Below are 22,600 nucleotides of genomic sequence, written 5' to 3'. Positions count from 1 at the left end.
AAAGTCTCCTCCAATTGCAATTCACAGCTGTCCTCAAAACACCCTCACACTCCCGCAAATCTCCCACCGCAGTCGTCCAACAGTCCCTGCTCCCAGATGCACGGCTCAGAATCTGAGTTTATCTCAAGCAATCGTGAGGAGTGATTCACCGATTCAAACGAAAAACTGTGGGCTTGTTGCTGGGACAGCGACATTTTGCGATGCATGTCGCAGTGCGTCCGCCTCTCATTTTGTACAAGTTCTTCACATAAGGCTGATTGCTGCATGCGTGGTGTCAGGCTGCTAGTGTCGTGCCTGTAAGGGTGAATAGGCATAGCCCCACCAGTGAACAAAATATACAACACTTCCTATTGCGGAGTATGATAGTGAATACACATTGTCAGGGAAAATTGACATATTTTTCTGTTTTAAATCTTTTTATTTCCTTATGGTTGTTGTTGGAGGAGGGCAGCAGGAAGCACTTCATCAGAGGAACAGTTTAGTCATATTCGACTGCCTCTGCCAACTTAGTGTACTAGTGCTATCATCCTTGAGAGTGTGCATCTACTTCAGTTAATAAAGCATTAAAGCAGCTGGCTTATTTAGTCTTAAGGGGTCTTTGTCAGTGCCAGCACTTATGATAACCATCCATAAATAATAATGAGCAAGTGTTTCTGAGCAGCCGCACATGGGAAGGGTTTCTTTTTTTTGCTTCAATCTGTACAGCTATTAATCAATTATTTTATCTCTTCGCTGACTACATCATTGTTTTAAAAACTATTTTAGTAGATACACTTTAGAATATCACCTTTGAAAGAAAGCACAATGCTAGTAGTTAGAGACACGTTTCAGTTATGGTTATGATGTGATTGACTCCATTTTAGCTTGACAAACATGTACTTTTATTTTAGTTGTTATAGTAATTGTCATCATTACCAGATCATTTTGGCGTCTTCTCTTGTACATGCTTTACATCTGTCCAGCATCTCCCATTGGCTATTGAGAAAACCAGCTTCTCCCACTGGCTATTGATAAAACCAGATTCTTTTATTGGCTATTGAGAAAACCACCTTCCTCCATTTAACTATTGCGAAATGCTGTTTTGACAATGACATCACTATTTCCACAGAATTAACATATTCTCAACATAAAACATTACAACACAAATCACCCCCACTCAAATCAAGTCAGAACAAATTATTTCACAATCATTTCTCTATCATTTACTCAGCAAAATCCAAGGCCACAACCCAAAGACGACTCAAAACATTGATGCATGCTATTTTCCATTTCATGCTGTCCAAGCTGTCAAGTACTTTAGGAGCTACACCAAAATAATATTTGAAGTTCAGTTTTTAGTCCCTGTGGATCTTTGATTACAAGCACAAATGAAATATGACAACGTCAATATACAATTTCCCGGTCACTACACAATTCCCTTTCAAATTAAAAAACACCACATCCTCCGAAGACCAAGCAGAAAAAGGTTTAAGCAGTAAGACAAGTGTCTTGGATGACACAAACGTGTTGCAGTGAAAATATTTTCTTTTTGCTGAATGTCCCTCATAATGTAGGTTTCAACACAGTAGAATATATGGTTTTTGAGATTAAGACCAGAGACCCTGTAGGGGACAAAAATGAATTGCTAGGTCTTAGGGGATATCTGATTACATCATTATTTCATTTTTATCACAGCATCATTTGAGCATCTTTACAGAGACTTGATCTCAGGCATCTAAGCACACTGCTTACTCCCCAAGGGTCTCATGCTCTGCTAGCCAGGCTCAAAACTCATTAAATGATTTAATCAAAGTGAAATTATTTTTTTGTTTAATTTATGACATAAACTAAAAAATTCATCAGATAAAAAGAGTGACGCTAAGTGTTTTAATCTCAACCAGTCCGACCAGGCCTCAGTCCTAATGGTGGCACCCAAATAGTTGCCATGGCCACCATGGGGTGTGAATACTTGGCAGATCAATAGTATCAGATATCCATTCCTCTTTGGATTTATTTCCATTTCCAGCAAAAAATTTCACTCACTCACTTTATCAGTCTAACACAACTACCTCTGTTCTCCATCAGACAGCTGTGGAACTCAATATGTGACAGAGGACTCCAGACACTTCTTTTCCCAGTTGGACATCCAGTCTGGAGTCAGTTTACCAGCTAGTTAGCCCAAACCAAAAAATCTTCTGTGAAAGAAATATGGCTGCAGAATTCTTGCTTGGACCCTATAATGAGTCCCAAGTCTCAGCTAAGCCATTAGCTGGCTTTGGTGAGGAGTCCACAGCAGCAGTCCAAAACTGGCCAATCGGTTTAAGTTGAGTTTTTTCTGGTTACTGCTGCTGCTTTGGTTCTTCCCAATGGCTTCCACAGGCTACTGGTGGTTGTAGGTAGGAGATATGCTGATCCTCTGATCTGAGTCACACTGTTCCTCTCCAGTAGTACTGAGTTGTCTGTAGTGTATAAAGGCTCACAGTTCAGTGCTCTGGATAGTTACAGATGTCACATCAGTGACTCGAGAGGCACTTGGTGATTCCAAATTCCAATGAAAAAAAATTGATAGGAAAAAATGTAAATGATCACATGAATCTACGTCTAAGCACATCCTATGGCATTATGTCAGTACCTCTGCCTTTCCCCCAGAAGGCAGCATTGCACACATTTTCTGATGTAGCACCTTTCTATCTGTGAGGGCCTCAGTGCAGTCACAGAGGCAACACACACGCTACCCAGGTCAGCCATTCCAGGATGAAAGCAGCAGAACTATCTTCCCCTGAGCACAGGAAGTAGAAACGCCTTGGGCCTGTGTAGGGGGCTCAGAGTAAAATCCCCAGGGCTGTGGCTGCGATAAGGACTCCACTCAGTTAAGAGAGACTGGAATAGACGTGAATTCACACTAAGGATCAACGCTGCTAATGCTGAGGTATTCTGACACATTTTCTGGACCCCCAAATGACCAATTATTTCGTCTCCGCCCACGGCTTTCTTCTGAAGCAACCCTAAGTTGCCAGGCCTCCTGCTCCCCCGCACTGGACATGGGGGAGTAGGGGGGTGGGGAATTCTGCTCACACTCTGAGACACTCGCACATAATTAAAAAACAAAAGAAGAAAGAAAATACATTTCCATACACTGGGCATCAATGTGTTCTCACTGGATATGGACGCACGGTAATACCCAAAACTGTTTTATGCCCCTAAGAGAAAATATCCTGAAATGTTAGTCAGGCACAATTGTAAGTCAACAAAAATTTTCTGTTGTAAAAAGATTCACTTGAGCCCATAGCACAGTGTGCAGGTGCTATTGTGTACAATAACACCTTTATATGTATATTTATATTTATATGTAAACACCTCCTCTGAACAGCATTCTGCCAGTCTATTCTTTTCACACTGCAGTTCACCAGCTGAGCTGTGCAGTTATAGCATCAGTCAGGCTACTTCAAATGCACATGCAGGAGGAAGATCTGATTCCACCCTGCAGCTAAGCTCTTCTCAACACCACGTTTACTCTCCTGAAAATAAGACCATTTGCGGTCCATTTTCTTCTGTTCCCTCACGTATTCTCAGAGAGTGAGTTAGCTACATAAGCTACAGGAGGAAAACACAGGCATGACATGGATCTAATGTCTACTTCATTCTGTTTTGCACCTGCCTCCTTCGAGAGTATGAACACGCATGGATAGCACTGATTCAATGTCCTGCTTCACTCCAGATGCTGAAAAATGGCTTGTTCATACCCTTGACGGTATGCTGTGTGCTACTGTTCATTGCATAAAAACCCTGCTGAAATGCTATCTGTTACATAACTGAGCAGTTAAAATGTTCAGAATTTCAAATGGATTTTACATTAAGATTATGTTACCCGGCTATATGACAAACATGCCACTCACCCAGCCTATGACTGAACCAGAAAACTTCAAACAGCAGACATGGTACTGCACAAAATTGCCAAGATCCCTTTTATTCTTACTCAGAAATTGGTATTAAAAAAAAAAAAAAAAAAAACATACTGTACTGTGTGCAGTGTCATACTGTACAAATATAATAATACATCAGTCTATTAAAATTATGATGCAGTGATTGTCACTGTCTCCTTTCACACATTGCACTGTGTTTCCAAGATAAGGGCAAGGCACTGCATGCAAACTGGCATTTTTCTGAATGAGTTTCGCTGAATGGAAATTGAGCTCTTGCTGGGAGTGTATCCATGAAAGATGTCTGTGAAACAGTACACGCAGCCCTCTAAATCACTGGCCGAGCCTAGCCTAGCGTAGATAGCATGCCGCATGCCTTCGTTACAGAAGGAACCTCTGCAGGGTTGCCAGAATGAGGTTATCCCCCTAACACAAGGATTTGTGACAAAAAAATCACAGAAGTCTTGAAAAATTTTATGGGGGTCAATTGAAATGAGGTATTTTGAGGGATTTTTTGAGAGATAGCACTGTCAGAAATCTGGCAATGCTGATAATTTGTGAATTCGAATGTGAAGAGCAGCTCGACTAACCGCCACCTTTTAGAAAACACAGCAATGTTGTTCTTTTCAGCTTCCGCAAATTGTCATTATATAAAAATTAGTTATGCTTATGTTACTTTGTAAATCTGCATTAAGGTTTGTAAAGGATTTTAGGAACACATGGATGAGTTTGATGGATGAGTTGGATAAGTTTAATGACAAAACAGAAGTGAAATAAATGTAAAATCTATTCTTGTATCCATTACTTTTTTTATTTTGTGTCGATTTTATTTTACTCATAGTTGAAGATGAGGAACCCCAAGAAAAGCAGCTAACTGAGAAACTTTCTGAGCTGCTTCAGAGCAGGCTACATTTTAAATTTACCTGCTTTTCAAGCAGAATTGTGCTCTGGAGTCTACTTATAATGAGATAATGCTTGAAGATTAGAGTCTGCTTGGAGCACCCTGGAGCATCTGTCTGTGAAATTTCACCTCTCACGAACACTCTCTAATGGACGACACAGACAATATAAAAGCCTCTCACCACCGAAAACGCATCTAACTTGAAAAATACTTTCAAAGGTACATCGCAGATTCACTCTGTATAGAGAGAAAACAGAGTACCTCGGTATATGGTCAGCATGGTGGACCTTACCTTCCAGCAGGTCTCGTGCCAGACCAGGTTCGGCTCCTGTGGACCGAACAAAGTCCGACAGGACCGCGTCCATGTCCAGAGTCATGTGATCATGTGGGTGCGCTGCCCAGACCGCAGCGAAAGGCTCCGTGGTCGCCAGACTGGCTTCAAGCTGTCATCTGCAGTCAAAACAAAAACTGTGTTAGCTTAGCTGGGTTAATCAGGCCATTATAAATCCAGCATAAATGTAGAAATATTTAAGTTAGAATTAAGATAAGCATATATATATATATATATACACATGAAAATATGCAATTATTTTTGTGAGAAGACAGCAGATACAGGATGAGTGTTCGCTGCTTCATGTAGGCTAGCAGAGGACTAACTGAACCATTTTTTGTGAGCTGGAAACTGGATTAATCTCTGTGTATTGGTGAGATCTGATAAACCAAATGTAATATACCGATTATTTGAAACGTGCGTTCAAGTTGCATTCATTTAATTTAAACACACAGATAGGTAGGTGCATTGGTTGGAACACAGTGGACTGCCTACAGATGACTGCCTGTCAAGCACCATATTGGTTAATAGTATATAATTATACGCAAAGCTCTTAGAGCAGTGACTGGCTTAATAGCAATAATGGCAAACACAATAAAGCTCCAAGCAGCATCTGCTCTTAGTTCGGGGCCCATTATCATTCATTTGTTGTTGGATGTTTATTTGCCTGTTCTTAATGGAAGAAGCTACAGTAAGTACACATCTGTGCATTTCCAGTCATTTTCATAAGTTCTCCCGCATTTGGCACTGACAGGCTCCAAATTATTTGTTTTCCCTCCTTGGTCAAAGCAAGAATGTTCACACTTAATAAATTTTACCTTAAAATGAAAATGATTTGTTTATTACACAGTCTTTGATCATTACAAGTCATACGCACTCTACTCCTTGTAATTCTTATTTCTGGAACTGCGTTGTCTCCTTCAAGCGTATGGGAGCTCCGTAGAACTGTTAATTACAGACCCTGGGTCTTACTACTTCTTACAACTTCCCAGCTTGCTTTTAAGGTGAATTTATATTTGTGAAGTTATTTCAGTAAATATTTCTTCAACCTTCAAACTTCCAGCTCACCAAGTAAAACATTTACCTCGTTATTTTCACTTCAAAATGCATTTCTAATGATGAAACGTGTGTTAGGTGCCCTCTGGCTTCAACTGTTGGGTCATTCATGCCAAGCAAAGCAGTGCAGTGTTTTATGATATCACACAGAGTATGCAGACCTTTAAAAAACCCGTCATAATGGTCACCTGATTTGATCTCGTTCAGAATCCATGAGGAGTGCACAGCTTTAATTAATGCTCAAGCAGTGCTAGAAATGTACAGTTGTGCAAATGTAAAACATTTTAGTCATACTACTCTCTGTAAATAGGATGAAACAGAATATAATATTTCATAGAAGTAATAACAGTTTTACAATACAATTAAACAAGTCCGCTGCAGATGTGTTGGTGTGATTCAGGTAAATGTGTATGAAAACGCTGCAGCTCTCTGCTCTGGCACATGTAGGCTCATTACTGCATGTGCTGCAGTCTGACCAGGAGCCCAGCCGAAATAATAGAATCCTGAGCCCGGCTCGTTTCCATTCCATTTGGGAGTCTGGCATGACACACTGCCATGCAGAAAAGCAGTCACGCACTGCCTTACACTAATTCAAGAGCAGGGCTACAGGTAAAAAGCAGTCTGTCTGTGTTTCATATAATATCCTGCTTAGGAGTCATCAATGCATGTAATGAAAAGACAAGGAGAATTGATTAGAATTGCCTTTTCAGAATATTAATGGTAATCTCCTTGTTGGTTGGCAACCAAAATCAGAGAGGCAAGGCACAAATGACGCTGCTTTTATTCATTTAAATAGAATTGCAACTTCTGTGAAAAGATTTGTGATGTGATCCATATGCTTAACACTAGACCTCCTAATACCAGCCGAGGTCCAATGCAGTGCACTACCTCACCTGTCTCTTTGCCATTGAATAGCCTAACCCCCGTCGGGAAAGCACACCAGGGCAAAACTACAAAAACACGAGGTTCTTTCACTGCTCTCACTGATGAAAGCTGTGCTGCAGAGCCAGGCAATATTGTAAAACACCCAGAGCTCCCTACTGGGCTATTAAAGCTGACAAAGCCCTCTGCCCAGGCTCAGTCATGTCCTCAAATGCCCTCCCTGAAGGCAGCCCGGCCCGCCGAGGTCATTCAGGGGGAGGGAACCGAGCCCCAGACCTTTTATTGGCACTCGCCCCTATCTGAATCCACTTGAATAAGGAGAGCGAAAGCAATACTTTATCTCGCCAGAAGGCTGTACTACTCTGAGAAACGCTGACTGCAGGTGAAGACTCAGTAAAAAAATTAACAGTCGTGTTTGCCTGAATCACAGCTGCTAGTGAATCGTGCCACACACGCGTTCAGCCTGTTTTTAGTGCTGTGTTTTTGGCATACAGTACCAGTCATGCAGGTATGCTACTATCATTGCTAGTACTATCACTACTAATAGTAATACTAATACTAATGCTAAGAACAGCGCAGCGTCGACTGTGGCTAGCAGCCCCATCTGTTAACCTGCATGTCTTCCTCCAACTCATGTCTGTGTGAGCCTGTGATAGGAAGCAACGTTTAGCATCATGCACTGAGTACAGCACACAATTCCCGAATCGAAAGCAGAGGTTGAAGCAATGAGCGCTGATGATGAAAACAAATGGCCATCCCAAATTGGGAGTAAAAAGCATTTAAAATATTTAAATAATAATAATAGACTGCATTTATATCCATGGATTTGTGGATCAAAGTTATACTGATATATACATCATCAGGGTTACATAGGGTTAACCAACTTTTGTGGATCAAATGTAACAGAGGTCTGATGCAACTACTCACACTCTGATTCAGGATACAGGGAGTGATGCTATCTTGTGGACATTCACATGCTTACTTATGACTCCATGAAAGCACATCACAGCAGGAGATGGAGGGTTTTATAAGCACAATTATCCTGGGAAAGTTTAAAAGAGGAGACTGGGAATTTGGCAAGACAAATCCTATTCTTTGTGATAAGTGCTGTTTTCTTTTTAATGACCACAGTGAATCGAGACCTCAGTTTGTCATCCAAAGCATGCCACCTTTCTCAGAACAATGATCCCGTCACTGCACTGGGACACTGGCTTTTCTTTTCAGTTTCAGATGCAAGGCTGTCCCCCACTGGTCCACAAACACCAGGAAGCCTCATCTAAACACAAATCATGTCTAGATTCAGCCATCAGGCAGGGAAGACTGCTGGGTAGAACAGTAGGACTACTATTCTGGGTCTGTTAGAACAAGATCAATACAAAGTCCCAAATTAATTTAAATATGTTATATTATAGTGGTAAAAGTGCCTGTGCATTGCGTGCCATCTGTTCTGAACAAATATTGTATTTGCTTGGGTGCCATAAGAAATAGCTCTTTCTGTGTGTACAATTTATGAATATCTCTATTTTATAATACACGACTGGTGGTTCTGCCCATAGGCTGTAAAACAATACGGAAAAATATGGACAAAGCCACTGTGATGTCACCCATTGACTTTCCATAGGCTTGGTTAAAAGGGTTTTGAAGCCTGGGAAGTGTAGTATGTGGGCGCTGCCATGTTATACAAATTGAAGCCAGAGACTGCGCAGTAGGGATCTGAAGTCCAGACATCCACTAAGTGTGTGAGATACAGTGACTCGGTTGTGACGCAAACCGTCCCTGATTCGTTCACAATAGCACAATAGCACACCTATTGCGACTATTTTTTCTTATTGCTGCCATTGACTGACATTAAAACGGGTGGGTGAAAGACTTATACTGGGGCCAACCGCAGTGGTGCTTGTGAGCAACGTCTCTCAACAAGACAAGGAAGTGAGCTTCAAAAACGCAGCCCGGTTTTGGCCGCTTGGTTCTGCCCTACACATCGAACACCCTCTTCATATTTTACAGGAAATGACTGGATGCTCTGCAGTCATTAGTGGACAAGCCTACACTAACCATCACTTAAGGATTTGCTGACTTTGTAGGATTACAGTGGAGTCAAATCATTTTTGAGGTTCAAAGGCGGTTCAATATGAACAATGAAACAATATTCTGTGGTAAATGAACTCTACATATATTACAGTTTCCTTCAAATAATACAATTTCATATTACTGTCTGGGGTAAGTTTAGAAAGATGATTCAAGAAAACAGTCATCTTTTTTACTTCTCAAGCCATTTTAGGATGTAACCATTGCTGCACACTGTATGTAAATTACTATATAATAAATGCCATCTAGCCACTGTAGCATTGAAGATTCTATAACATTTATTGCAGGGAATTGGGTGTTCCCTCGTGTCCTGAAAAAATTTCCCACTTGGCTCCCTAAATCTGGCCATATAATCCTCACCCTGCTTAAGTGTCTGAGTAATCCCTACTTCTCCTTCTCATCTGATGTGTGGTGAGTGTTCTGACACCAAATAAGTTCTGTGCACCACTCAGATGAGTGCTACACACAGGAGGTACAAAGGTGTGTCCCATTCCTTTCACAGGAATGAGTTGGTGGATGTTTTTTAGGTAAGTTAATGAGGGACATGTCTGATTTAGAGTGCCAAAAGCAGCCAGTCTCCTTATATGAAAAGTATTTACATTTTTTTTTCTCCTTCTCTGAATTGTATGTTTCAATGTATGTATGTATATATGTATGTATGTACCACTTATTGTAAAGCGTCTTTGAGTTCATGAAAAGCGCTATATAAAATAAATTTTTTATTATTATTATTATTATTATTATTATTATTATTATTATTATTAATAAGTGTCTTGGATGACAAAAATATTGCAGTGAAAATATTACCAACAATATTATTTATTTTATTTTTATTGAATGTCCCTTGTTGTGTAGGTTTTACCAAAGTAGGACAAATATTAATTTCCAGGTCTTCGGATATATCGGTCTGCTTTGACTGTGTTTTTCAGCATTACAGTCCATTGCTTTATGACTGCAAATATGGAAAAATGTGAATTACACATTCACCTGTTTACATAAATGTTCCCTTTAAGGAAATAGAGTTGCGAAATGCAGCAATCTGAGGCTTTGTTTACACGCAGGTGCCCAGTTCAGATTTTTTCTCTAAATTCTATTTTTTTTGACCACCTGTTTACCTCTAATTTTATCCGATACCCGTGATAACACAGTTTACACTTGAAACAACCCGTATGCGTATACAAAAGAGTTTGGTTACCGATACGAACGTGAACAATGACGCCACAGCCATTTCGCCATCTGCAATGGGCACTAAAACAAAACAGAAATAATAATTCAAGACATGGTTCATACCAACTAATTACCCAAGGCAATGATAGAGCTTTAGTCATTAATATGAAAAAATTAATTGTACATGATTGTTAAATCAACTCTTACTGAGTACATACAGTCCCTATTGAACTTATATGTACTCCGTTAGAGTTGAAATAACACTGGACATTTCACTGTGCAGTATTGGTAATTTTTGCATCGCAACTGTTACTCCTGCTGTACTCAGCAGAGTTACATATCTGGGGCAGAGGGCACATATGACTCACTGGCCTTTACTGACTGTGTGTTTGATTTGACAAGATGAGAGAGCAGTCCACATGCTGTCTCACTCAAAATTGTGGACCTAGAGGAAAGGAACATGTAGCTTTTTTTTGGTTAATCCAAAGTTTTTGTTTGAAACTAAACAACCCAATTTCAGTGTTTCCTAGTTCACTGCCCTACACACTGGCTACACCCGACACTGTTCCATAGAGTACCACAGTCCAAAAGCATTCCTTAAACAACAAGGAGCAATCACTAAACATATTTATAGAAGCACAAATTATTATTGCCATTAATTTCCTTAACAGCCATTTTTATGCAAGGACAACCTGAATTTCTGTATCTTATACATTATATTTATTGAAGCAAGGTTTTAATGTACTTTGTGCTCAAGAGTATATCAACATTGGGTCAACTGGACATTGAACATGAAAACTTCTGGATAGAATCCCAGTTTCTTCACCACTACATCACACTAATTGGGCTGCACTGCTGTTCATAACGCTTTTTCAGTCTGTTTGCCAAATGAAATGCATTATGTAATGTTTTCCGGCAGGTTTGTGAAAGCCTGCCATGACAATGATTACAGTAGCATACAGAAAATCTCTGCAGCGTAGAAACGATCAATAATGATGAATCCTGTCGTCCTGACCCACCAACCAAGGCCAGCTGAGTTGGTGTTACAGAGGCCAGTCAGTTGGCTATGCCTGGACTAACTCTGGATAAATACATCAAATTAGGAATGGGACACATACCAAACCAGCCAGGATCCACACACTATGGGGGAAAAATCCCATATACCCTCACGCTCCCTCTCTCCTACGCTGAGAGATGGACAGCTTCTCACAATGATTTCAAGGTGAGTTTGTGTTTTCTCTTTGTGGACACATTGTGAGTAGGTTAGTATACTCCTGCATGAAGCTCAATCTGTCCCAAGAGAGATGGATCTACATTGAGAAGTGAGAAGGCAGGTTTAACCACACTAGATATGCATAACTATAAGGCCATAGTAAAGGATACAGTATACTGTAAGTGATGGCCAAGAATGTATGAAACAGATTAAGGCGCAATTCTTCATATATTATTAAAAGGTTTTTATGTGTAATTACATTTACACAGTTTTTTTTTTACTAGCCAGTATTAATAACTACATGTAAATGTGCCACTAAAAAGAGGGCTAGGAAGACCAGATGTGAAAAAGTACAAAAAGTTACATTATACACATGGTGGAGCAGGCTATATTTAGCATAGCACCAGAGCGTGCTGTAATTTATTTGCATGATTGCTGCATCTGGAAGCCCTGGAATGCTTCTTAATGTTATATTTATTAATGTGTATTCATTTTGGACAGAAAATCAGCAACATAGTTTTTTGAAGAAGTGCTCGACAGTTATTAATTCATTATTAAGAACTATAAATTGCGCCATAATCAACCAAGTTTACAAAAGTGCACATGAATGTGGCTGGGGATGGGTGTGCCCACATAATTCTTGCCAAACATGTTGATTAATTAAAGCAGAGACTATATTTACAGTCAGACCATCTTCATTAGATTATGTACCAATACAAACTGACCATAAGTTCACCCTCTGTGTCTGGCCCAGATCCATATTGATTTTTGGACTTGCATGTTCAATGTGCATGTCTGTCTGTTATGGATGTATCCTGATTCATGACTGGTGGATGGCTGAATTACAAAGACCTCAGCGTGTACCTCTCTGAACCTTATGATTAATGTTTTGAAATATGTATTTGTACTTACTAGTGATTCAAAACTGAGCTAAACCATCACTAAAAAAATGTCCAGTCACTGAATTTAATCAACAGAAGTCTGTAAATGATGCTATTCTTTGAATAACTGCCAATTGCAGATTGCGTGTGTCCCAGAGAACCTTTGCAATGATAGACTTGTAAAGTAACCTCTGTCCTAAAGGAGAGAGCAGTAGCTTCTCTGGTTGCCAGTGAAGAGTGAAAACTCCTCCCAGATCACTGTATGCATTAAATGAAGCATGTGTGATATACATCTCAGCCACATTCAGCACTAAGCATATTCAACATAATTAAATGTTGTAATATTTCAATGGGAAATGCCTCCCCTCCCTTTAAAAAAAAAAAAAAAAGCATCCTTCAAGTTTAAAACAGATGAAAAGACTAACTGAAGAGTTTTAGTTATAACCCTGGAGGCTTCTCAAATCCCAAAGGAAAAGATTAAGCATCTTATCACAGAATGGAATCATTAGGGTCGGATGTAAAATAAATTGCACTATTACATTTTTCATTACTGTTCGGGGACTTGTTGAGAATATCTGGAAATACAAATCTGACTCCGAGGGCTTTATGGCTCGTACCATAAAGAGGGCTATACAGGTTAGGTGCATTAACCATTCTAATTAAATACCATTTCCCATAGCAGTTTTACAACATACATCAACCTTAATATGTGCTAACACATATCTTACAACACCAAGATGATAGACCTTTTCTCTGGACCAAGTGTGTCTTATTCCCTACTCAACAACCTTTACTCACCCTTTAAAAGGGGAAAGGGGAAAAATGGTACGACATACCTAACCTGGATTAAATAAGCATATGTGAGAATAAATGGACACTATGTAAGTATATACATTAATAAATTCGCCCAGGTTATGTGCTGCGGTAAATAAAATAAATAGTGAGATGCACCTTAATGGACACAAGGCGAAAGGATGAGTTACATACTTTCCTTGTGTTCACTGTGAAGTTCTGCGACAGCCTTGATATTGGCACGCTCATGTCAGTCAGTTACTTTAGTCCATGGTTTCACCCGCAAGAGAGGGAAGTTCAGGAGCGATGGCAACTAGGAGGCCTGAAATTCAAGAAGAAAAACACCAAAGAATGAACCTCAATTCTCTGGAAAAGAAAGACACCAGCAGAAGTACATTGCCTTTGGATGACCTGTGCGTGGTCACAGTTAACAGCTGAAGAATGCTTCCCTTGTGAACCAAGAAGGACAAGTTACAGGAACACGTTAACACAATGAGCAATGTCTTCCATAACCTTTATTTACACTGGAGAATTCCAGAACCACAAATGGAGGTGTATTAAAATGAGCAAACAAAAGCAACGTCCCTTCTGGCTTCCGGAACTCAATTTTAACACACATCAATCAACACACTGTGGCTGAGGAATGATGTTTTTATTCAATGTCACCATAATGTTAACAAGGCACTCAAGCAGGCATTCATCTCCTGTCATCATCTCAAATGCGAAATCACCTTTCACCATTAATTAAGAGCAAATGCATTGCTATACACGTGCACTAATGTGCAGGTGAAGACCTCTAACACAAATGAATCATGCAGTTGAGGTTATACTGTATGAGAGGTTAAATAAACTCCATATAGATGAAAGTGGGGTGAATTATGCAAATGGGTTGGCATAGTATTTTTAGAAAACATTTAATTTAATAGCACTGACACCACCTACCCAACATCAGGCACAATATCTGTATCTGTCAAAAATTCTGTCAAAGATTTACTATTAATTCACTGAAATCTAACAGCTTTTTCCCTGCTAAGCACACAAGCTTGTAGGGAACAGAACTGATGCACTACCCTATCTACATTGTAAAAGAAAGGGTCATCCCCGATATGCATAAGCCTAACAGAAAAAAAGTATATATTTCCATTGACTTTCAGGGATTGTCATTGGAAAGGGTTCTTGGTTATGTACAGCTCTGGGCAGGTCAGAGCAATTTCAAGATGACCTACAGCTCCATTTGAGCCTCCACTTGACACATCTGTGAACAGGATCATGAGAGGAAGCAGTAGGGGCCACAGAGGGAGAGGAGGGCCAAGGCTATCCCAGCAGAGAAGAAGGAAAGGAAATGAAAATTTCAATGTTGACAATGCAAGAAACAAGCATAGGAACTGAAGTTTGAGCCGATAATGGGGAAGTGGGGTGGGTATTTGAGCACTACCTGAGACTGTTTATATATACAATTCTCATGCAGTTAAAATGCACATTCTCAGCTTTTCATTAGGGTATTTGTATACACTTTGGTTTCACCATGAAAAGGTTTCATCATGTTTTATACATAGTGCCAAACCATAACACCCCCACCACAATGTTTCACAGATGAGGGAGGGTGCTTTGTATCTTGGGCAGTTCCTTTTGGCCTCCACACTTTGCTCTTGCCATCGCTCTAATACAAATTAATTTTGGTCTTATCTGTTCGCAACAGCTTTTTCCAGAACACTGCAGGCTCTTTTAGGCACTGCACTGCTTCTGCAGCCAGCTAGTGGTTTTCAACATGCAATGTAGCCTCTTTAGTTCTGATCATAAAGTCTTCTGTGAACAGAAGTCACTGACACATCCACACCTACCTTCTGAAGAGTGTTTCTGATCCGTTAGACATGTGTTTGGGGGGTTTTTCTGCATTATGGGGACAATCTTTCAGTCATCAACTGTAGAGGGCTTCCTTGGCCTTCAAGGCCCTTTTGTGATTACTGAGCTCAGGAGTGTCCTCTTCCTCCATGGTAAAACCAAAATGTATAAAAGTACCCATTAATAAAAGCTGAGAATCTACTCTTTAACAACAAGCGGATTATTTGAATTACAAATCTAAAATTGTAGAGTACAGAACCAAATCAAGAACAAATAATGGTTGTCACAAACATTACGGAGCTCTGTACGTCCCTGTATTATTGGTTTAATTTTTTGAAGCTGCCACCGCACATCACTTACAGGGTATTTAACAGAACAGACTCGCTAATCACTTGTGCTGCGGTCCAAAAAAATAATAAACAAAATGAATGTGTGTCATGGTAACCCAATCCTTTTATAGCCATGATTACTTTTTTAATTGCTTCCATGATGCACTGCCATTGTGTTGGTGGCGTAGGAGAGCACTATCACTCCAGGTCATTTTTGTAAGGTTACATAGAGAAGTGCAATGTGTTCTCCAGTTTCCCCCTCTTGCCAATATAGAAACTCACACAAACACAAATATATTCACACGTGTGCCAACACAGAAACAAGCAAATACTAACATGCACACACACACACACACACACATATGCACACACACACGCAAACACACACGCATACACACACAGAAGTGTACACAAGCACACAAACACGCACATGCACACACATAAGGACTTGTTTGCCGCCCACGTTCCGTTGAACCCTGACCTCTCTGCCAGCAGTCTTCCTGTATTTATGAGCTTACATTCACAACCAGTAAAAACAAAACCAAGAGCATCCTCAGTGCAAGTGCAATCATAAAAAAAACAACACGTAAGTCTGTATCTGGTGCTCAATTCCAGTTAAAATTAAATGAATGGATTAAATAATAAATGCGTCTGGAAATTCAATTGTCTTGAAATCGTACATACAGTATTATTGCAAATTTACCCTGGAAGAATTCAATGAATGGTGAAAGCACAGCCTGACTTTTCTCTGACCCAATTCCCTCTGAATTTCCAGAATCTCTGATGCAGTATCTGCCTTTCATACGGCTTGTCCTTTTTCCTTTGGGTTTCTAAATTGTACAACGTCTCATTGTTTTTCAAGTTAATTAGGACTGCTTGCACAATTATATGATTTGCATAATTATTTTAGTAAATTGATTATAAAAAGTTACACAAACACACACACACACACACACACACACACCCCTTGCATTTCATGCGCAAATAATAGGCAATTGGCCTTCACTATTCAGTCTTAATGATTTTGCCCATTCGTGTTTCTGCTACCTAAGAGACAGTCAAGAGGTCAGAATGCAGAAAACCCTCTGTTTTCAGGTCTGGAGTGAGGGAAAAATATGCCGGAATTTTCTCAGTGCTCTAACTAGTACTGAATAAGGAGAAAATGCACACATTAAAATAATCCTTCCACCAGCATTTCCACAATTATTAATCGACAACATACCTCAGTCAAGATCAAATATAAGGCTGATGACAAAAGATTTCTAGTTTAATACTCTATGGAACTCAAAGACCATGGTCCTTTAAAAACATGGCTGCTTCTAAGAGACCTCAAGGGGGGTCACACTAAAGTTCTCATGTTATTGTATCAGCAAAGCTCAAAAGGTACCAGCTGTCCAGCTCTGCTGATTTCATAGAGCGCACCTGGGAAAGAACCTTGGGTCCCTTTCAGCACGTGCAGTGCACAAAATCTAGGAGCGCACGTACCCACAGCATGTTCTGTTCTGAGTGCTGATTCAGCCTGACTCACCCTGACATAAGAAACCGGTGGTGCAGGTCCTCCAGTTCCCCTTTCCCTTGCCCCACTTGATCGAGACTGGCACCATACATTTGAGAAGGGCATAGGCTGAGGCTGGCAGGTGGCGGGTGGCGCATCCAGCTAATCCACTGGCTCAGAGACGCCATGCGCCCTACAGTATGGCATGAAATGCCTGTTAGTGGAGTCGAGCAATCACATTTGCAGTCACCACTGGTGGGAGGGATTTAGCTTGCTTTCATGTCACCTTGCACCAGTGACATAAGCTTGCACCTGCTGTGTACCTGGCAGCGTCAGCAGCATGTGACGTATACTCCCCCAACATGACGGCTGCACAGCTCAGCTGCTGGATGAAAGAATAAAGTGGCATCTGGTGCCAAGCACTTTGGAGCACATGCCTTTTGCCCCCTCATGTTTCCATAACCAAAGAGACAGTGTCAAGAAGTCAGAGGTCAGACTACAGAAAAACCCCTGTTTTCAGGTCTGGAGTGAGGGCTACAGCACAAAATATTCTGGAATATTCTTCACCAGCTTTACGTTGTGACTGAGGATTCTGTAGCATCAGAACTGGTGTTTGAAAACAGCATTCAAACTTAAGAGAAAAAAAGAATTGATATTGGTTAAAAAGAGAAAAAAGAACACATAAGTAGGTCCGTTGGAAAGCTTGCTCCCTCCAAACCAATATTAAGCAATAAGAAATGGGGCTCTCACAGAATTGAAGAGAACTGAAGCAAGACCCACTGAGTATTTTTGGGCAGTTCTTTTCAAAGCACAATACATACAGTCATGCACAGGGACGGACCATGACCCTACACCGTACGGTCAAACATTAATGTTTTTTTCTACTTTCTACTAGTTTTAGTCCTAAAAAGAACAAATGTTCATGATAAAGAGGGCCTCTGGTCAGCAAAAATGATATCAGAGACTGCTTTTTAACTATAACATAATCAGCTGAAAATAAAAATGTCGCTAGCTAAACTCGTTTTGCATGCTAACTGCAGGCTACTGTGTAAAACAAGTCAAGTAGAACAAATCAATAGCAACTTTACATACAGCTGGCTAGCTCCTGGGAAACTTGCTATGAGATCAAGGGCAGGGCAGAGCAAGTAACTAGCTTATTAGAGTATAGTCTCAGTCCAGCGAGTTCAGTCATAGTTAACTATTGCAGGTGATATGCATTGTACCTGTTGTCATTTCTGTGACTTTGGCTATTTACCGTACCAGTTACCATAGCCTCTTCCACGTAAATGCCATCCCGCAACTGTGCTTTACAAAATTGAAGGAACATTTTGAAGACTGGCTGCCTCCCTCACATCCTTTTCTTTCTTTAATTTGTGTTTAGCTGCTCCACTTGATCAATCCATAGCTAAACTTGGCGAGCAAGTTTAGGCTAATTCAATCCAAGCAACCACTTGCTACCTGTCTCTTGCGGCCTTCATTGATTGCTCGCTTCATATCACTCACCACGAAGCAAAACAAATTTGTATTCAATTGCCAATTATATTATTGCGTACTGTCATTGGCTTATATTTGTTTGACGTTATCCCCCTGTCATTTATTTTTTTATTTATGTTTTGTTGGGCCGCTTTTAGTTGTAGGTGTCTAGGCACGTGCTCAGCTGAACCTTGCATTAATACGTGCTGTTCATGCACAGTACAGGATACTCTTTCTACAGACAACAATAACCTGTAGCCTACACATTTTTCCTTTTTCCTTCCTCAAAATGGGCCGGCAGCTGTTTTCCCCCCAAAAGTGCTCTGTTGAAGTTCATTTACTTAAGTTAAACATGGAAAGAAATGTCTGTCACAGTACAGTGCAAGCAAAGACAATAAAGCTTGTTTTGAAAATATGTTGCAGCAGTAATATATCACCGGCAGGCTTGCGATCCATGTTGGCTTTCTGACATTTGCTCTCGCATCTGATGAGCATCTACCAGAGTGCACAGCAGCAAGGTCCAGCCAAACACCTTTGATGTGACAAAACAGAACACCAGCCACATCCCTGCTAAAACCTTCATGAAAGCATTGCCTTCCAGATCTGTGGTTCCAGGGACAAACTGCAGACCTTGCTATTCAAAGCTGGAACCAGCAACAAAGATTACGCTCATAAAGCTTTCATGCACCCAATTTCTCATCCAAAAACGTACAGTAATCATCTGTGCCAATGACGCTGCTGGCCTAATGTAGTAATAATTGGCATTTTCTGCACTTGTGGATGTTGTCTTCACCTGCTGTATAATTATCAACAGCAGTTGTCTTACCAGCCCACTTGTAACCTTCAACAGATTAGACTCCATTACAGACCTCAGCAAAAAAACAAAAAACAAAACCTGTTGTTCCACTGCTTTTCCATGTTTAGCAAAATTGAAATGCTACTTGGGCAATTGGTTGAAATTGCTACTTGGGCAAACACAATGGTCCAAGTTTAAATGCCAGCGATTGAGTTTCTGCAGCATTGTGGCTCTGGTTTAGAAATACGGCTAGCAGAAGAGATTTCAGTTTGAAAAGCATTCATACTAACAAAATACTTCTCAAAGATTGTTTGTTTTGTTTTCTGCTACATGGACATTATAAAAGCTATTCCCGCTAAAAACAAAGGGAAAGGTGGTTTGGGATGAGTTCCGTGTTCTCTTGTCACTGCACAAAAGGGATTTAGCAAAAGTGATAGATAAATGTATTATTATTATTATTATGAAAACTAATGTCTCCCCTACAAGTTTACAAAGACTGTGAATGAAAATGCATGGGAGAAAAAAAGGAAATGGACCAAAAAGGAGAACAGAACATGCCATAAGAGATGAAGCCAGCAAACAGCCAGAGGGGGACAGAAGGGACATGATTCCCCAGTGGGCTTTAGAGGGCATCCTGACAGTCATCTAGAGTTATTCATATAATTTATTATATAAATGTCACATCTTAAGGCTCTGTATGTCGAGAATTCCACAGAAAGACTTGTACTGCTTGGGTCTAACCCTACAGCAGGAAAGGGGTATAATAAGGCAACCTGGTTTCAGTTCTACAATGGAAAGTGGGTACAATCAGCCAGCCTGGTTCCAGCTCTACAGTGCCAAATGGACATAATGAGTCAGCCTGGTTCCAGTTCTACAGTGGAAAGGGGGTATAATGAGCTGGCCTGGTTCCAGCTGTACAGGGCAAAAAGGGTTTAATGAGTCAGCCTGGTTCCAGTTCTACAATAGAAAGTGAATAAAATGAGCCAGCCTGGTTCCAGCTCTACAGTGGAAAGGATGTATTAAGAGCTTGCTGTCAGGAGTGTGAGCATAGCTGGAAAGACTCTCCGCTGTGGGATTCCACAAAGAAAACTCCCACCATTCATCGGGGCACTAAGAATCCAAGGTAGTCTCCTTGGCAACCAGTGATAAATCCCTCCCTTTTGCAGAAGAGCAGATGATTCTAAGCTTGAAAATGTACAAGAGGAAAAGCACATACTTGTACTCGTCACAAGGGTGCATAAAGGACTCCGTGTGTGAGAGTGAACACTTGGAGGGCACCTAAAATTACTCAAAAAACAGTTCCAAAGTCCACAAGTGAAGTGCCTCTGGGTTAGCAGTAACTCAAATTGCATTCATTCATCAAAATTATTCTGTTTTCAGTAAAGCATGTGTAGTCAGTATAAATCACTATCAATTTAAAATGTAATGTCCTTAAAAGTAAATTATAATGGGCTACAGCCAAAGACAATTGCATTGTTCTTGTAATTCAGAATATACCGCAATGCCAGGGTTCCTCTTTTGCTATAATTAGCAGAGGAAGGCACAGAATGACAGGAGGAAAGGCACGAGAGGAAGAAAGAGAAGGAAAACTCACGTCAAAGTCAAAGGACACAACTTAAAAGAACTGCTCTGTTCTCTCTCCCCTCCAGATGGATGCTTGGAAACAACCTGCTGTCAGGTTACAATGATGTGATGTCTACTTTAAACATGGAGTGAGGAGGTGGACTGCAGAGTGAAAAGGGGGTGTCTGATTGCAATGCTATGATGCAGTGCTATGAGGGACCGCAAGTGCTAGTGGCTACCCTCCCAAATTGCCGGAGCACATTACCGTAATGGGATGGGCCTAAAATCACGACTGCCATTTCTAAATTGAGGAAGGGAAAAAAACCTACTAAATTCATAAATTTGTGTGCAAGACGTATAACCTGGACAGATCCAGTGCAGAGTACATGACAAGTACAGAAAACCTTTTTAGGATTTAATCAAAATAAATATAATGCACACTGAGTTAATGAATAAAAAAAATAAATAAATGTTTCCAAGAGTAGCCACAGATATTAAGGAGAGTGCAGATCTTCAGATTTTAAGCACTGCACTGTTACATTTTCCTTGTCAATGCGTAATTTAGCTTAATTTAAGCTCGATTTAGCAAGCTTTGCTAAAATGTACAAAATGGCCATATGTTTTTTCTTGCTACATGAAAAGGCATTTGATAAATATTGACTTAATGAAAAAAACTGCACACAAGCGCAATCTTAAAAGTGCACAGTGTAGAGGAGGCTAACTCAAGTCACCATGCTAAATGAAATGCTGAGCTGTGAGAAACACTGTGTGTGCACTGCGAAAGCTGAATTATCACTCCTACACTCCTGTAAAATCAGTTCCTGTTTTAGCCTGACAATGTGAAAAAAAGCCTTCTCTTGAAAGCGAAGATCGCACATTGCGGAGGGCTGCTTCTGGATCTGGCACTGATAAACAATCTGCTGCATTTGCCTCCACCCGTAGAGGAGGAGATGGACCTGATTCATACTGTTTCATTTTACAGAAATGCCAAAAAAAAAAAACTTACTAGGCGTCTCCCATACCCCCTTCCCGGCCCTCAAGGCTCTTAGGAAATGGTGCTGTTTTAGACTTAACATGACAGCGAATGAGTAGTACATTGGTTGTCACATTGGACGGACACCCACATCAACAAATTACTTCTAATGGCAAATAACAAGTTCATTTGAAAACCATTCACAATCACTAGTGCTGTGTATACACAATAACTAGCACTGTGTAATTCAGTTTGTAAGGTGTTCTAAGAAATATATAGAGTTTATATCAATATAAGTCCAATAAGGACCTGTACAATGTAACAGTTAATTTAACACTGAACATTTCACTGCTAACATACGATATATAAGATATTTCATTTACCTCAAATTCCACATTCTTATATTTTTAAAAGTAAAGATTTGGTATGAAATATTCTTTACAATGCTTTTCAGTAGACTTCCTTTCAAAAACACACTCCCATGTAATGGCCTCAATCATTTCTTCCATTGCATTTTGCAGGCATCTAATAAGCACAGATGAGTTACCATGGCAATTCTAAATTAAGCGCATGCTCAAAATTCTAAAATAAGTACAATTGCACGGCAATTGTGTTGCTCTTGCTCTTTTTGTAATGACATACTGTATATCGTAGATTACATAACAGACTACATTGTAAAACTACATTTGGCTCATAAGTTGAGTTACTACTGATAATTCATGCAACAGATATTACTCATTAGCTCAAATGTCTCTTTCTGAAGTAGCACAGTGGTGATGGTGGTTCATGTTGTTGGCTAACTGGCTAGCATTCAACCCTGTAGGCCATGCCCATGGTCTCTCTGAGACAAAATAACTATGGTCATGATTGAATAACTTCATCTGCTTGACGGTGCGTACTGCTAAGACATGCCCCCTAA

General features: G+C 40.2%; 1 protein-coding gene across 4 annotated transcripts in view; it reads right to left on the bottom strand.

The window, feature by feature from the left end:
• Window positions 1-22,600, bottom strand: part of LOC118228001 (OTU domain-containing protein 7A-like) — a 64,348-nt gene that overhangs the window by 19,193 nt on the left and 22,555 nt on the right. For 2 of the 4 annotated variants that reach the window (XM_035419159.1, XM_035419160.1), the window contains exons 4-5: window positions 13,406-13,532; window positions 5,093-5,250 (exon numbers count right to left, since the gene is read on the bottom strand). In XM_035419159.1, the coding sequence (XP_035275050.1) occupies window positions 5,093-5,177 (85 nt within the window). In that variant the 5' untranslated portion in view covers window positions 5,178-5,250; window positions 13,406-13,532. Of the gene's footprint in view, window positions 1-5,092; window positions 5,251-10,352; window positions 10,406-13,405; window positions 13,533-22,600 lie in introns of all 4 variants that reach the window. The other 2 variants (XM_035419161.1, XM_035419162.1) reach the window with 2 other exon arrangements.

This window comes from Anguilla anguilla, chromosome 5 (genome assembly GCF_013347855.1).
Source record: "Anguilla anguilla isolate fAngAng1 chromosome 5, fAngAng1.pri, whole genome shotgun sequence".
Lineage (NCBI taxonomy): Eukaryota > Metazoa > Chordata > Actinopteri > Anguilliformes > Anguillidae > Anguilla > Anguilla anguilla.
This window is presented reverse-complemented; position numbering and strand designations above follow the sequence as displayed.